Source organism: Brugia malayi (genome assembly GCF_000002995.4).
Source record: "Brugia malayi strain FR3 genome assembly, contig: Bm_007, whole genome shotgun sequence".
NCBI lineage: Eukaryota > Metazoa > Nematoda > Chromadorea > Rhabditida > Onchocercidae > Brugia > Brugia malayi.
This window is the reverse complement of record NW_025062284.1, coordinates 766993-785000: the sequence shown is the minus strand read 5'-3', so window position 1 is coordinate 785000 and position 18008 is coordinate 766993. Positions and strand designations below refer to the sequence as shown.

Here is an 18008-nt window from a genome sequence, read left to right as displayed (position 1 = left end):
TTTTCATAATTTAATCATAATTAATCATCTGACTTACTTTATTGGCTTATCATGATATTTTTGTTATCATTTTTCATAATTTAATCATAATTAATCATCTGACTTACTTTATTAGCTTATCATGATATTTTTGTTATCATTTTTCATAATTTAATCATAATTAATCATCTGACTTACTTTATTAGCTTATCATGATATTTTTGTTATCATTTTTCATAATTTAATCATAATTAATCATCTGACTTACTTTATTGGCTTATCATGATATTTATTTTTGCAATTAAATGATGATAAATGATTTCCATTTGAATTTTGTTTGTTTTCATTATTAGCATCTATAACTGCTACTTTTTGAAGCGATAAAGATTGTTCCCTCTAAAATACACCAAATTTTAGATGAAAAATTTTTTATAAATTTTGATCATTTCAAATTTCAGTAATTTTATTTAAATATTTAAATTGATTAATGTATTTTTCTAAAATTGTTTCAAAAATGCATGAATGAAAATATCTAAATAAAAATTATTAAAAATGACTAAATTTTACTACTCAAACAGTTTATTTCAAATAAATCAAAATTATCATTTTAGTAAATATTAAGCAATAAAATTAATAAGAAATGAATTAAATATCTAAAAATTTTTTTTTTCACTAATCGATATTTATTTATTTAAATCCGAACTAATTTACATTTTTTTTTACTTTTAAACTGAAAATAACCTAGAAAAAATTAATGTAAAATTTGCCGAATTGTAATATTATTAAGTAAGCAAATTTTTTTTTTTTATTGTAACTCAAAATTTTAAATGATTTTTGTTTATTTTTGTTTACTTAAGTTCCTATTTATCGATTTCTGTTTCCCTTAGTATTACTTTAAAAAAAAAGAAATATCATTTTCTGAAGAATTACTAAGATATATCAGTTTTTTTTTTTTTTTTTTTTTTTTTTTTTGTAATTTATAATTTTTGAATAAAATTTGAATTATTAATAATAATTAATTGCAACATACAATCTGCTTAGCTCGCTCAATTTCCTTTTTGATCGTAAATTGACAAAGTGCAAGTGCAAGGCGTAAAAGAATAATGATCAGAGTTATATAGGTGAGTACTATAAGTACTAAAGCTTCTGTATCAAAATTTCCAGCCATTTATGACCTTAACGATGACCTTTAACGATTATCGATCATTGTTTAATGGATTGTTTTTATTTGGTGAAGAAATACATCAATGAAAGCTAACAAATGACGAATAGTAATAATAAAAGATGGAAACGAATGGTATGGCAATTATATGACTTTTGATACTTTGATTGGATGGTTTGAATAATTTTACGAGCAGAATGAATGGAATTAATGATTGTTTTATATTACTTAGGGAAAAGAATTTTATGATAAATAAAACTTATTTTATGAAACCTAAGTGAAATTATAAAATTACTTGTTGTCATCTATTTTTTTTTTATTTTTTATAAAACCTAAATTGAAATTATAAAATTATTTGTGATTTTTTTTTTTTATAAAACCTAAGTGAAATTATAAAATTATTTGTTACCATTTCTTTTTTTTTTTTTTTTTTTTTTGTAAAACCTAAGTGAAATTATAAAATTATTTGATTTTTTTTTTTTTTTTATGAAACCTTATCATCTATTTTTTTTTTATAAAACTTAAGTGAAATTATTTGTAATCATCTATAAAAGTTATTTAATCATATATTCGAAATTCATTGCAAATTTTTTAATAATAAATAAAAAAGATGCTTTAATTAGAAAAATCCCCTAGTTTGGAACTTTTCAAAATTGTAATTGTTGAAGTTTGAAAATGATCGAATAAATTTTTTTTTTTTTAACTTTAATAAATTGAATATTATTGTTTCTACAATTTCAAAGTAAAATTTCAGTTCAACCAAAAATGACCATTTCATTCGTATAAAATTCACATATTTTTAAAAATACTTTAAAAATACAAATTTTTAAAATTTTAAAATTAAACTTATCAAAGAGCGCACAATTTAACCGTCCACCTTACTCAAATGTTTATTGAAAAATGATTTAAAATATTTTTTTTTCCAGCTGTTTACATATTATATAAAAAATATGCAAAATTTAGGAAACAAATTTTTTGCATAAAATTAAAATTAATTTCAAAAAAAAAAAAAACTTATTTATTCTAATTTCCATTACAACAGAGAAAATACATTGCTAATATGAATTCTCTCTGTACGTAAACACTTTTCTTTTTCAAACAATTTTAAATTAAAAGAATTAAATTTCGTTTAAATGATTTGACAAAAAATTTCTTAAAACAATTCCATATTATATTTATTTAATAATTATTTTTTATTTAACAAATATTTCTGGAAAATATTTCTCTTTCGATTTATAAAATAAATGATAGATAAAATTCGCATTTTTCATAAAACTAAAAAATAAAATTTGTTAATGATTGACAAAAAATTTCTTAAACAATTCCATATTATATTTATTTAATAATTATTTTTATTTAACAAATATTTCTGGAAAATATTTCTCTTTCGATTTATAAAATAAATGATAGATAAAATTCGCATTTTTTCATAAAAAACTAAAAAAAATAAATAGATAATTATAATAAATAAATTTGGTAGTTACATTTTCGGTGGCGCAAATTGTCATTCAATATGATTTAAAAAAAATGATATTTTCATTGTAAATTCAATTATATTTGTTAATATATTAGCAAGAAAAGAAAAATAAGAAAATAATTTCTTTTCATTTTCAACCTCTTTGCTTTTTATATTAAAATTTAAAAAAAAAAAAAAAAAAAAATTAAAATAAATCCTATATAAAAGTATAATGATATAAATAATACTTAAGTGTAAGTATTACAAAAAAAAAAAAACTAATTTTTAAAATTAAAAATCAAAATTTAAGTTATTCAAGCGAAAAATTTAATTACATTTTTTAAGCAAAATAAAATAAATTTCAAAAAAAAAAAATTCTAAAGAAATGTGCAATTTTCTTCTTCAAATTATCATTTTTAATGATACAAAATAAATTTTTTAATATTTTCATTCTTTTCTTACTTTTCTTTTTTTGTTACAAAAAAAATTTTTTTTTTTTTCAAAAAGAAACTAATAATTAGCATATCGTTTAAATGAAGCAAAAAAAAAAAAAAATTTAATGATAAACAATTTTCAACAAATCAAGCTATCGCTCCTTTTTTTTTTTTTTAAATTAATCTATTAAATTAATAAAATATTGAAAGAAATAAAAAAAACACCACTGATCTTTACAATTTCAAATATTTTTTCTTTTGAAATAGATATTATCTGCTAAATATTTTGCAAATATTTTCAATCATTTTCCCGAATTTTTATTAGCAAAAAAAAAAAAAAAGGTGATTATTATATTTCAAAAAGTAATTCAATTTTTTTAGTTAATCAAATATTTGTTCTTTTTTTTTATATTTAGATAAAAAAAGAAAAAATTTTAAATGATTTAATAAGATTAAATTTTAATTGCCTTTTTAAAAAAAAATTTTAAATGTTATTTTTAGCAAATTTCTAAATATGTTTACTTAGTGTCACTATTGTCAAGTGCATACAGTGAATTAGACCGAATTAAAATAAAAATTTTAATTGCAAATAAATTCATCGGAATTATCAAATAACAATCGATGCCAGAAGGCATTTCTTCAGTTATCGTTTTTTTTTTTTTTTTTTTTTTTTTTCATTTTTAAATTATATAATTCTAAAAGTAATTAAAACAAAATTTAAGCACATAACCTATTAATTAATGTACATAAAACATTGAAAACCAAAAGTGTATCATTTCTAAAAATTCTCAAATTAACATTTAAAATCTAATTTCAAAACAATAATAATTATATAGTAATCATCGAATTATTTTTTATTCCACCATAGCGCAAAATAAAACATCAGTAAAGCTTAATAATAAACCAACAACTATCGATTGGTTATTTCGTTTCAATTCCTGTAAAAATAATTTCGAAAATAATTTAGATTCTTTTCAAAATTATTTATTTATACGATTTTGCTTTTTTTTTTATATTTACAATTCTTACATCTATAGAATTTTATTGTTTATATATTTAAATCAGTTATTGACTAATGGTTACTGATTAGTTGGTTTTACCAAATAAAGTAACTTCCAGTATCAGTCAGCTTAAAAAGAAGTTATAAAATTCGAAACACTACTATCATTGGCTTAATTTATATTTGAAATGCTTGATTTACATATATTTTTTTCAGTTTATATTTTTGATTATAATTAAGTTTATCTTTTTAAAAAAAAAAATTCTTGTAATTAATATTAAAAAAAATGAAATTTGTCGTTGATCAAAAATCATGACAGGAAATGAAAGTAAAGCAAAGTATACCTTTGGTTGTTAAAAAGGCTACCAAATAAATTTTTCGATAATGTATCAAGATCGATAAGAAGCGGATTCGATGATTTTATTGAATTTGAGGTTTCTGATTGAATACCTAATAATAAATTAAAAATTAAACTAAATAATCATTTTATTTATTTATTTTTTTTTTCTCATGATTTTTCACTCTTTTCCCTTTTTCTCTTCTTTTTCTCCCTTTTCTCTATCCCTCTCTCTCTCTTGCTTCTCTTTAGATTGATTATTATTTAATTTAGAATAATTATAAAATTTAAATGCATCTCATTCAAAAATTTTCTTACATATTTTTAAAATACTCGATTGAAAAAAAAAACATTTAATATATTTATTCCTTCTTCATTCGTATTTTTATAATTGATATAAATATAAAAAATAATAACAAATTAAATTCTAAACCTGAATTGTGCGGTTTTAAAAGTTGTTGTTGCCATTGTTGTTGTTGTTGCTGCTGTTGTTGTTGTTGTTGTTGTTGTTTCTGTATTGGTTGATACATTGATTGTTCAGAATTTCTAGTAATAAATGGCGTTGGTGCACGAGCAGAATGATAAGGGACAGTTTGTTGATATTGTATCTGTAATTAACTTTTATTTAAATTTAATTTTTTAAATGAAGAAATAGAAATTTTAAATTATAAAATTAATCTTTTTGTAAAAATCACTTTTTGTAAAATTTTTTTTGTAAAATTTACAAAATAATTTTTTTTTTTCTTTTTTTTTTGTCCTTCAATTTTATTTCACTCAATTGTTAGTATTGCCATGCAAACAATAAATCAGTTAAAAACAAACGTAATTACTTGAAAATCGTATAAAAAATTCCATTTTTTTAAATTTATAATCTGTTTACAACTTTTTAGCAGATTTTGTAGTAAACACATAGGAAAAAAAATGAATGAAATAAACAAATAAATAAAATTGAAATTAAACAAATAAATAAAAAATTGGAATTTTTAGAATATTTTAGCATTGGTTAATGTCAAATAAGAATCTTTTCTTTCAGCTTATTAGTAGAAAAATTATTTATCAAAAAATCAAATAATTTGCATCAAATAAGAGTTCATATTATTAAAATCCATTTGTTTGTTCTATTAGAAATATTATGTGTAACGGTTATTTCTGATAAAATTTCTTTAAAAAATAAGAATGAGAAATTTTATTTTTAAAACTTTATGTTTGATAGAAATATTATTTTTCCATTCAAAATTTGTCAAAACCAAATATAATTAAATATCGAATTGTATGAGACAATAAATTTATATTTGCCTTAATTGAAATTTTTGAAATTTAAATTTAAATAAACTTTATAAAGCAATTAAAATACCAGTGGATGTTGTGGCTGTTGTTGTTGTTGTTGTTGTTGTTGCAAATGAATAGGTTGATAATTTGGTGATATTGTTACTTTTGCCTGAGTGAAAATTTCAAATTTAATTGAGAAAAAACAATTATGAAAAATGATTTATTATTTAAAGCTAAAATTTAGAATTATTAATTGTATTGGTTATAAACAATACAAAGAAAGAGTAATTATTATAAAAGTAGTTAAGATTTAAAAATTATCAAGCATTATTATAATTAATGCTTGGATAGGCTTATTTTTTTTTTTTTCAACAATTTACTCTTTTAATCATTAATTTAAATACTGAAAAAAATTAATTAATCAAATGTCAGTTAAAAAAAAAAAAAATGATACATAGTTATATAGTACATTTTAGGTAATTAATTATTGATTTGTAATAAAAACCTGTAATTGATAATATGATGCAGTTCGAGCCTGAAATTAGAAATAAACTATAAAACTTAAAATTTATTTTTCTTTTATTTTTTTTTTTTAAGAAAAAAATGGAAATATTGTAAAAAAATGAAATTTGTTACTCGTTTTCATTTATTTATACTTATTATGATGATTTATTTAAAATTAATGAAATCAATATTTTATATAAACTAACATGTTCATTTTCCCAAAAATGATCGTATTCTTCCACTTCTCGAAGATATGCTTCATCTTCAGGATCACGCACCGGATACGGTTGTTGAGGTTGATACTGAGGAGATTGTTGTTGAGGTTGATATTGGATGGGTTGTTGTTGAAGCTGATATTGGATAGGTTGTTGTTGAAGCTGATATTGGACGGGTTGTTGAGGCTGATATTGGCTGGGTTGTTGAGGTTGATATTGGCTGGGTTGTTGAGGTTGATATTGGGTAGGTTGCTGAGGTTGATATTGGGTAGGTTGTTGAGGTTGATATTGGGTAGGTTGCTGAGGTTGATATTGGCTGGGTTGCTGAGGTTGATATTGGCTGGGTTGCTGAGGTTGATATTGGGTAGGTTGCTGATGCTGTTGAGGTCGATATCGGAGTGATTGTTGTTGGACTTTGGGCAAATATTGGGAAGATTGTTGATCAAATTGATATTGGAGAGATTGTCGTTCACGTTGATCATTTTGTTTATAATATTGTTTTGCCGGGGTTACCAAAATATTTTGCACCGCGGGTTGTGCATGCGCATTTGGACTATTCTAGAAAAAAAGATGACAAAATTGAACAATGACATATAGCTAGTTTATTTGCTATAAATTGATTGGTAATGGTAGGAATTTAAATTAATTATCTTTCAAAACTAACTAAGAAAGTCGGTTGCTCAAATTGTTGTTGTTGTTGTTGTTGTTGTTGTTGTTGCTGTTGTTGTTGTTGTTGTTGCTGTTGTTGTTGTTGTTGTTGTTGTTGTTGTTGCTGTTGTTGTTGTTGTTGTTGTTGTTGTTGTTGTTGTTGTTGTTGTTGTCGCTGCTGCTGCTGCTATAATTGTAAACTATTAGAAATGCATTAATGAATAATAATAATAATTGATTATATTTCATCAGATTTGAAGAATAATTATTTATTATAATCTATTCGTCTAGAATTAGATTTGGTGACAAATGGTGACACTAAATAAAAAAAAAAAAAAAAAAAAAAAAAAAAAAAAAAAAAAAAAAAAAAAAAAAAAAAAAAAAAAAAAAAATTGAAAAATGACAAATGGTGACACTATTCGATTTATTTATTTGTGTAAAAAATATATATATATATATAAACTATCAGAAATAATGATAATAATAATTAATAAAAAAAAAAAAAAAAAAAAAAAAATGTGACACTAGATTTAGTGACAAATGATGACACTATTCGATTTATTTATTAAAATATATATATATATATAAACTATCAGAAATTCATTAATGATTAATAATGAAGAATAATTATTTATTATAATCTACTCGTCTAGAATTAGATTTGGTGACAAATGGTGACACTAGATTTAGTGACAAATGGTGACACTATTCGATTTTTGTTTATTTGTGTAAAAAAAAATATATATATATAATTGTAAACTATCAGAAATGCATTAATGATTAATAATAATTAATTCTATTTCATTAGATTTGAAGAAAATTATTTATTATAATCTACTCGTCTAGAATTAGATTTGGTGACAAATGGTGACACTAGATTTAGTGACAAATGGTGACACTATTCGATTTATTTATTTGTGTAAAAAAAATATATATATATAATTGTAAACTATCAGAAATGCATTAATGATTAATAATAATTAATTCTATTTCATTAGATTTGAAGAATAATTATTTATTATAATCTACTCGTCTAGAATTAGATTTGGTGACAAATGGTGACACTATTCAATTTATTTATTTGTCTAGAAAAAAAAAAAAAAAAAAAATACCTTTTCGTGAAATTTTTCAGGAATTGAATTCTTTGATGTTAATTTTTGTGATAATTTAGGATAATTTACTTCAGTATCATACTGCTGTAATTCAAATTCATCTCTTTTCTTTGGCAAAGAATTAGCATGTGGTACTGATTTAGATTTGGTGACAGTTGATGTGACAATTTTATTGCGCTCAATTTGACCATCACGAAGGATGACACGAATATTTGGCTTAATTGTAGTTCGATCTAAACTTCCATTTTCATATCGTTGCCATTCTGATAACTGGAGAGCACTTTCATTGTCAGATTTATGCTCCGTTACTCGTACCGGAATCACCTGTACCGGTGAATGATCTGATCGCGGAAAAATTCTGTGCGGTTTTTCTCTGTATGCATCAGATACTACAATTAAAATAATTTACAACATCCGTAATTTAGATGTAATTAATTAATTAATTAATTAAATTCTGATATGATCGTACTATTGTATATAAATATCATTTATATCATTCGTAATTTAGGTATAATTAATTAATTAATTAAATTCTGATATGATCGTACTATTGTATATAAATATCATTTATATCATCCGTAATTTAGATGTAATTAATTAATTAATTAAATTCTGATATGTTCGTGCTCTTATATATAAATATCATTTACATCATCTGTAATTTAGGTGTAATTAATTAATTAATTAAATTCTGATATGTTCGTGCTCTTATATATAAATATCATTTATATCATCCGTAATTTAGATGTAATTAATTAATTAATTAAATTCTGATATGTTCGTGCTCTTATATATAAATATCATTTATATCATCCGTAATTTAGGTGTAATTAATTAATTAATTAAATTCTGATATGATCGTACTGTAGTTAATTAATTAATTAAGTTCTGATATGATCGTACTGTTATACATAAATATCATTTACATCATCCGTAATTTAGGTATAATTAATTAATTAATTAGGTTCTGATATAATCGTATTGTTATATGTGAATATCATTTACATCATCCGTAATTTAGGTATAATTAATTAATTAAATTCTGATATGATTGTACTCTTATATACAATTATCATTTATATTATCCGCAATTTAAGTATAATTAATTAATTAATTAGGTTCTGATATAATCGTATTGTTATATGTGAATATCATTTACATCAGCTGTAATTTAAGTATAATTAATTAATTAATTAAATTCTGATATGATCGTAATATTATATTTAAATATCATTTATTTTCTATTTCACAAAAAAAAAAAAATTATTTTTTATCATTTTTGAATTATTTAACAATTTAATTGCTTCATAAATTATGAAAATAATAGAATAAGATAGATTTAAAAAAAAAAAAAAAAAAAGAAAAAAAATTTTACCAAAATTGAAATTTTTTTTTGCAAATCTATCATTTTCACCAGAAATTAAAACTTGCAATCGAGTGAGTGTTGATGATTTTACATTTGGATTCAATTCTATTGTTTCTAAAATTTCAAATTTTTTTTTTTCTAAGTGAAAATTTAAAAAAAAAAAAGAAGAAATAATATTTGACACATAGAAATAAATAATTGAGAAATTATAAGATGAAATATTTAATTAGCAGCAACAAAATATTTGGTAAAAATATTGCAAACAACAAAAAAAAAAAATAAATAAATAAATAAATAATTGAAATAAAAATTAATAATTGCATATTATAATTGAAAATAGCAAAATTATTTATTTAACTCAATAAAAGGTAAATGAAAAAAAAAAATTACAAATTTAATTTATTAATTTAATAATTGTAATTTAATATACCTTTGGTAGTAGTAATTGTTGTTGTTGTTGTTGTTGTTGTTGTTGTTGTTGTTGTTGTATCATTAAATGAAGATATTTCTGATTCTGATGAGGTTATTATCTTTAAAATAAATAAATTAAATAAAATTTATTAATATTTACTCTTATTTACTAAAAAAAATTTACAAAAAAAAAAGGATTTAAAAAAAAGATTTAAAAAAAAAAATTTTTTTAAAATATTACTTTATTATAATTAATAGATTTAGTTGATAATAATTTTGCATTGTTTTTATTTTGTTTACGTAAGAAATTAGTTGCAATCATATTTTCTTCATGAATGTTTGTTTGTTTCTCATCCTGAAATTATATTTGTTTCTTTTTAAGTTCAAAAATTTGAAATGAAAAGTAGAAATTATGCTAGCTGCGCATTTTACTAATCAAATGTAGCAATGCAATTTGCGCCAATATATTATTACTTTACTCTATTTTACTTTACTTTACTTTAACATGCAAGAAATAGTTGCTGTAATTGTAAGCAAATATTTGTTTGTGATTCATTATCATATGTGATTAACTGTATGATAAAAAATTGATAAGCATAACTGCTTCTGTTATACTTTTGTTATCATTAGAATATTCAAAAGTGATAATTGATTGTTATCAGAAGCGATAATGTATTATTATCAGAAATGATAATGTACTATTATCAGAAATGATAATATGTTGTTATCAGAAATGGAAATGAATCATTGACTGATTAAATCACAAAAATTACTGATTAAATCACAAAAATGATAGTGTATTGCTATCAGAAATGATAATGTATTGTTATCAGAAGTGATAATGTATTGTTATCAAAAATGATAATGTGTTGTTATCAGAAGTGATAATGTATTGTTATCAGAAATGATAATGTATTGTTATCAGAAATGATAATTGCGCTATTATCAGAAATGGAAATGAATCATTGAATTAATTACTGATTAAATCACAAAAATGATAGTGTATTGCTATCAGAAATGATAATGTATTGTTATCAGAAGCGATAATGTATTATTATCAGAAATGATAATGTACTATTATCAGAAATGATAATATGTTGTTATCAGAAATGGAAATGAATCATTGACTGATTAAATCACAAAAATTACTGATTAAATCACAAAAATGATAGTGTATTGCTATCAGAAATGATAATGTATTGTTATCAGAAGTGATAATGTATTGTTATCAAAAATGATAATGTGTTGTTATCAGAAGTGATAATGTATTGTTATCAGAAATGATAATGTATTGTTATCAGAAATGATAATTGCGCTATTATCAGAAATGGAAATGAATCAATGCATTAATTGTTGATTAAATCATAAAAATGATAGTGTATTGCTATCAGAAATGATAATGTATCGTTATCAGAAGTGATAATGTATTGTTAACAAAAATGATAGTGTATTGTTATCAGAAATGATAATGTATTGTTATCAGAAATGATAATTGCGCTATTATCAGAAATGATAATATGTTGTTATCAGAAATGGAAATGAATTAATGCATTAATTGTTGCTTAAATCATAAAAATGATAGTGTATTGCTATCAGAAATGATAATGTGTTGTTATCAGAAGTGATAATGTATTGTTATCAGAAATGATAATGTATTGTTATCAGATTAATGTGTCCATTATTGTTGTTATATGATAAGAAAAATAATCACTAATCAGTGTTAATAAGACATACAATTACTTCTATACGCAAACGTTATCACTCGTAAATGTAGAGTGATAAGCGTTAACATATACAAACAGTAACTGATAACACTTATCACTGCTATATTTAATAATTAAGTAACAGATAAATGCTAGTAATATTAGCTATTTTTTTTTTTTTTTAAACTTATTTGTTTTCATTTTCTTATCTATTTTTTAAAAATTTCAATTTTTTTTTTTTTTTTTTAAATTTTTTATTTTTTAATTTTATTAATTATTTTTTAAAAAAAAAATTTTGAATTTATTAAAATGAATGAAACAAACATTAAAACATACCGGATAAAAATCATAATCATCATAAGTAATTGGACCATCAGCAGCACGTATACGTGTTCCGCGTGTTTCACGTGAATTTCCATCATTTCGATTCAATCGATCTTCTTCATAAATCTATAAATAATAAATTAGAAATTATTATAAATTTACATATTTTTTTTTTTTCTTTTAAAAAAAGAAAAAAACTTTTTTACTTGATTTGTTTCAGTTTGAAATTTTGTATTTTTAATTTCTTTTATTGTCGCATTCTTCCTGATTAGACTACCATCCGGTGCAAACATTCCTTCATAGATTGATTCATGTTGTGGTGGTAATTCCGGTATTGTATTGATACCTTTTTAAAAAATTAAAATTTTTATTTTTTCAAAAAATAAAAAAAAAATTTTAATTTTGAAAAAAAAATTTACAAGTTTTAATTTAACAATAATGCTCCTTTTTTTTCTCCTCCTACAATTACAAAATTATTTTTTTTTTAAATTTTAAATTTCTCGATTTTTTTTTTTTGACGATTTTGTTGAAATTTAAATTATTTTTAAATTTAAAATTTTTCAATTGTAATTTATTAAATATTTTTAATGATTAACACTTTTTTTTTTTTTTTTTGACAATGTTGTTGAAATTTAAATTAGCAAATATAAATTTATTTTAAAAAATTTAAAAAAAAAAAAAAATTATCAAATGTAAACTTAATCATTAACGTTTTTTTTTTAAAAAAAAAATCTATTTAAAGTTATCGAATTTTAATTTATTTATTAGTTTTTTTTTTTTTTTTTTTTATTTTGAATATGTTCAAACTTTTTTGAATTTAAACTTATTTATTAGCTTTTTTTGTTTTAAAATTATTTAATGTTATCGAATTTAAACTTATTCATTAGCCTTTTTTCATAAAATCTATCCAAAATTCTCGAATTTAAACTTATTTGTTAACTTTTTTTTTTAAATCTATTTAAATTTATCGAATTTAAACTTATTCATTAGCCTTTTTTCATAAAATCTATCCTAAATTCTCGAATTTAAACTTATTTGTTAACTTTTTTTTTTAAATCTATTTAAATTTATCGGAGTTAAACTTATTTATTAGCCTTTTTTAATAGAATCTATTCGAAATTCTCGAATTTAAACTTATTTATTAGCCTTTTTTTATAAAATCTATTCCAAATTCTCGAATTTAAACTTATTTATTAGCCTTTTTTTATAAAATCTATTTAAAATTCTCGAATTCAAACTTATTCGTTAACTTTTTTTATTTAAATCTATTTAAAGTTATCGGAGTTAAACTTATTTGTTAACCTTTTTTAATAGAATCTATTCGAAATTCTCGAATTTAAACTTATTTATTAACTTTTTTTTTTAAAAAATCTATTCAAAATTATATAATTTTAAAAGCGTAAGAACCAACCATAGGTATCAATATTTGGTGGTGGTGGCAATTTAATCAATGGTAAGGTAAATAACCTTAACAGAGGTGCAATTGTGGTACGATTTGGTGCAATTGATGATTCGGTTGTAATTTCTTCTTCCATATCTAAAATTTAAAAAAAAAAAAAAAAAAAAAGCATTGCTAATTACATACAAATTTAATAATATTTAAAAATTGACTAATTAAAATTGAAATTTGTTTATTCACATAGAAAAAGTAATTAATTAAATTAAACTTATTTTACATTTTTTTAAAATTCAGTTTACTTTTCTAAAAAAAAAAAAAAAAAAAAGTGCAACTTTAATTAGTAATATTTCATAAAAAAAAAAAACTCTTTTTTCGAATGAAATTTTATTTAATTATTTATTCAAAGTATAATTTGAATAATCTAAATACTATTTTAAATTATTTTAAACTTAGTTTTTTTTTTTTTTTTTTTTATTTTTCTTAGATTATTTTTTTTTTTTTTGCAAAATTATCATTTTACATTATTTTTAGTTTAAAATGTTGATGAATTGTGTCAAATTCTAATTTGATTTTATTTTTATTCAAAAAAAAAAAATGAAATATTCCATTACCGAGGGACCTTAAGCTTTAAAACAACAATTTAGCTGTTTATTTATTTGTTTATTTATTTATTTATTTATTTGTTTACTATCTTTTATTTAGTTTTTGCAAAAATTTAATATACTAATTTATTTGATTCGAAATTATTTTTCTTTCAATTTCTATTTTTTTTTATTTATGAAGAAAAAAAAAAAAAAAACTTTATTATGATAAAGGAATAAGAGATTTACCGGTGGAATTTTATTTGATAAAAATATAAAAGAGATTTACCGGTAGATTTACCGGTGGAATTTTGTTATCATATAATTATAAAAGAGATTTACCGGTAGATTTACCGGTGGAATTTTGTTATCATAAAATTATAAGAGATTTACCGGTGGAATTTTGTTATCATAAAATTATAAGATATTTACCGGTGGAATTTTGTTATCATAAAATTATAAACAAGATTTACCGGTAGATTTACCGGTAGAATTTTATTATCATAAAATTATAAGAGATTTACCGGTAGAATCTTGTTATCATAAAATTATAAGAGATTTACCGGTGGAATTTTGTTATCATAAAATTATAAACAAGATCTACCGGTAGATTTACCAGTGGAATTTTATTATCATAAAATTATAGGAGATTTACTGGTGGAATCTTGTTATCATAAAATTATAAAAGAGATTTACCGGTAGATTTACCGGTGGGATTTTGTTATCATAAAAACATAAACGAGATTTACCAATGGAATTTTCTTATCATAAAAATATAAGAGATTTACCGGTGGAATCTTGTTATCATAAAATCATAAAAGAGATTTACCAGTGGAATTTTATTATCATAAAGCTATAAAAGAGATTTACCGGTAGATTTACCAGTGGAATGACCGGGTAACGGTGGTAAGCCATAAAGTTTCGTTCTTTTGGGAATTGTAACAAATGGTAATTTGGGTAAAAAATGTGATGTATGTTGCGGGTAAAATATTTTAGCAAACGTAGTGATATCTCGTAATCCGGGTAACTGTAAAATGAGAATATAAAAAAAAAAAAAATAAAATAAAATAAATAAATTTGTAATTTATTTTTCATTTATTTATTTTTTTTTCTTTCATTCATTGTTAAAAAAAATTTTAAATCTTTTCAAAACTTTTCAAAAAAAAAAGTAAATTCATTAAATTATTATTAAAAAAATTATTCTCTATCATACTATCAACAATAAATTGAATACTTAAATATCACAATAAATTCAATACTTAAATTCATACTATTAGAATAAATTAAAATTAAAACATTTAAATTAATAATCTCTATCATACTATCAACAATAAATTGAATACTTAAATATCACAATAAATTCAATACTTAAATTCATACTATTAGAATAAATTAAAATTAAAACATTTAAATTAATAATCTCTATCATACTATCAACAATAAATTGAATACTTAAATATCACAATAAATTCAATACTTAAATTCATACTATTAGAATAAATTAAAATTAAAACATTTAAATTAATAATCTCTATCATACTATCAGCAATAAATTGAATACTTAAATATCACAATAAATTCAATACTTAAATTCATACTATTAGAATAAATTAAAATTAAAACATTTAAATTAATAATTCAACAATAAATTGAATACTTAAATATCACAATAAATTCAATACTTAAATTCATACTATTAGAATAAATTAAAATTAAAACATTTAAATTAATAATTCAACAATAAATTGAATACTTAAATATCACAATAAATTCAATACTTAAATTATTAATTTAAATGTTTTAATAAATTTACTAAATTATACATTAAAGTTTTTTTTTTTTAACAAAAAAAAATTAATTAATTAATTAAAAAAAATTAAAATAAAAACTCTTACTTTTTGTGAATTGCATAGCATACATACTGTTGCAAATAGTATTGTAAATAAGTATAATGAATAAAGATTCATTACCTAAAAAAAAAAAAAAAAAAAAAAAAATGAAAAAAAAAATTTTTTTAAAAACTTTTTAAAAAATTAAATTTAAAAAAAAAAAATTATATAAATAAATAAATATAAATAAGAAAAAAGAAAAAAAAAAATTGTCACATTTAAATTACAAAGAATTAAGCACAAATATATTTAATATTTATTTATAATTCAATTATTAAAAAAACAAATTAATTTTTTTTTTTAATATTACCAATAATTATTTTTACAAATTTATATTACAATTAACAAAATTCTTTTCTCATATTATTTAAAATATTTATTTTTAAAATTTAAAAAATTTTTTAAATCTTTTTTTTTTTCTTTTTTAATTTGTAAAATTAAAATAAAGAATTGAAATGAAAAAAAAAAATTTTTTTTTTTTTTTTTAAAATAGTTTAAATTAAAATGATAAATGTTAAATGAATTAAGCATATAATTGAATAATAATTATCATTTGTTTGGTGATAACAATTATCAATTGATAATAGATTAAACAATGGAACTGATAAGATAAATGAATTAATTATAGTAGAGATAATTTAATTAAAGTAAAATGTAGAGAAACAGGACTTATCAATGTCCATTGAAAATATTTTTATAGCTCTTGATAATGATGATAATGTGGACATAAAATCATTTCCATTCATCTTCAAAAATAAAACCTGTTTCTCTCAGAGAGAGAGAGAGAGAGAGGGAGGGAGGGAGAGGGAGAAAAAGGAGAGAGGGGACACAAAAATTTGACAAAGTGGACAGCAAATACGGGAAATAGATGTGAGTGAAGATGACAGGAAATGAAAAGATATGAAAAAAATTTACATAAAATGTAATAAATGAATACGTTGTGCTACATCTGTATCTCTCAGAGAGAGAGAGAGAGAGAGGGAGAGAGGGAGAGGGAGAAAAAGGAGAGAGGGGACACAAAAATTTGACAAAGTGGACAGCAAATACGGGAAATAGATGTGAGTGAAGATGACAGGAAATGAAAAGATATGAAAAAAATTTACATAAAATGTAATAAATGAATACGTTGTGCTACATCTGTATCTCTCAGAGAGAGAGAGAGAGAGGGAGGGAGGGAGAGGGAGAAAAAGGAGAGAGGGGACACAAAAATTTGACAAAGTGGACAGCAAATACGGGAAATAGATGTGAGTGAAGATGACAGGAAATGAAAAGATATGAAAAAAAATTTGCATAAATTGATAAATAAATATGATAAATGAAAATTATTATTGAAAAAGAAAAAAAAAAAGAAAGAATAATTTGATGAATAAATAATCGATAAATGATAATAAATTAATCAATAAATGATAAAAATGATAATGATAGTGTAACAATGAGAATGTTGAAATGATTAAATTAAATAAAAAATAATAATTTGATGAATAAATAATCAATAAATGATAATAAATTAATCAATAAATGATAAAAATGATAATGATAGTGTAACAATGATAATGTTGGAATTTGATTAAATTAAATAAAAAAGAATAATTTGATCAATAGATAATCAATAAATGATAATAAATTAATCAATAAATGATAAAAATGATAATGATAGTGTAACAATGATAATGTTGGAATATGATTAAATTAAATAAACATTAATTAGTATGAATTTAATTATCAATAAAATGACAAAAATTATTAAATGAATAAAAAAAAAATAATAATAATTTAGAAATAACCTAAATTTAATAATTAAATAACCAAAAACAAAAATGAAATAATTAATGAAGTAAACAGTTGGTGTATAAGTTTAAACAATAGGAAATGATAAAGTGACAATAAAAAAATTTTGGTGACAAACAAGTTGACAATTTCGTTCTTCTTTTCATTTTCACAAATGGCTGATTTAATAAAAAGAAAAAGAAAGAGAGAAAAAAAAAAAATAATTTCTCTAATTAAATGAATTATTTTGAATGTAACCGACGTACACGTATCCGTCTACGTATACACGTATACATGTAGATATTTAAGCGTATATACGTATAAATATACGTGAAAGTGTATAATTAAAGCATGTCCGCAATTTAATTTAAACGTGTACGTGTTATATACGTTTTTTTTTTTTTTTTTTTTTTTTTTTGTAAATTTAAGTGAAATAAATATGGATGGAATCG

The 18008-nt window shown here is 20.8% G+C and overlaps 2 protein-coding genes across 2 annotated transcripts in view; one reads left to right on the top strand and one right to left on the bottom strand.

Moving 5' to 3' along the window:
• Positions 1–15816, bottom strand: part of Bm6821 (polythreonine protein, putative) — a gene marked incomplete at both ends in the record, with an annotated part of 19874 nt that extends 4058 nt beyond the window's left edge. Inside the window, 14 exons of the mRNA XM_043082721.1 lie at positions 4376–4481; positions 4802–4976; positions 5723–5806; positions 6143–6172; positions 6348–6914; positions 7021–7191; positions 8117–8505; positions 9492–9596; positions 9913–10012; positions 11933–12046; positions 12127–12266; positions 13332–13457; positions 14771–14927; positions 15796–15816. Of these exons, the coding sequence (XP_042938655.1) occupies positions 4376–4481; positions 4802–4976; positions 5723–5806; positions 6143–6172; positions 6348–6914; positions 7021–7191; positions 8117–8505; positions 9492–9596; positions 9913–10012; positions 11933–12046; positions 12127–12266; positions 13332–13457; positions 14771–14927; positions 15796–15816 (2285 nt within the window). The remainder of the gene's footprint in view (positions 1–4375; positions 4482–4801; positions 4977–5722; positions 5807–6142; positions 6173–6347; positions 6915–7020; positions 7192–8116; positions 8506–9491; positions 9597–9912; positions 10013–11932; positions 12047–12126; positions 12267–13331; positions 13458–14770; positions 14928–15795) is intronic.
• A 1090-nt stretch (positions 15817–16906) lies between these two features.
• Bm981 (Uncharacterized protein) lies at positions 16907–17041 on the top strand (the record flags this gene model as incomplete). The annotated part of the gene is made up of 1 exon (XM_043082720.1): positions 16907–17041. One exon carries the CDS (start codon positions 16907–16909, stop codon positions 17039–17041), a length of 135 nt encoding a protein of 44 aa, XP_042938654.1.
• Positions 17042–18008: the final 967 nt, after the last annotated feature.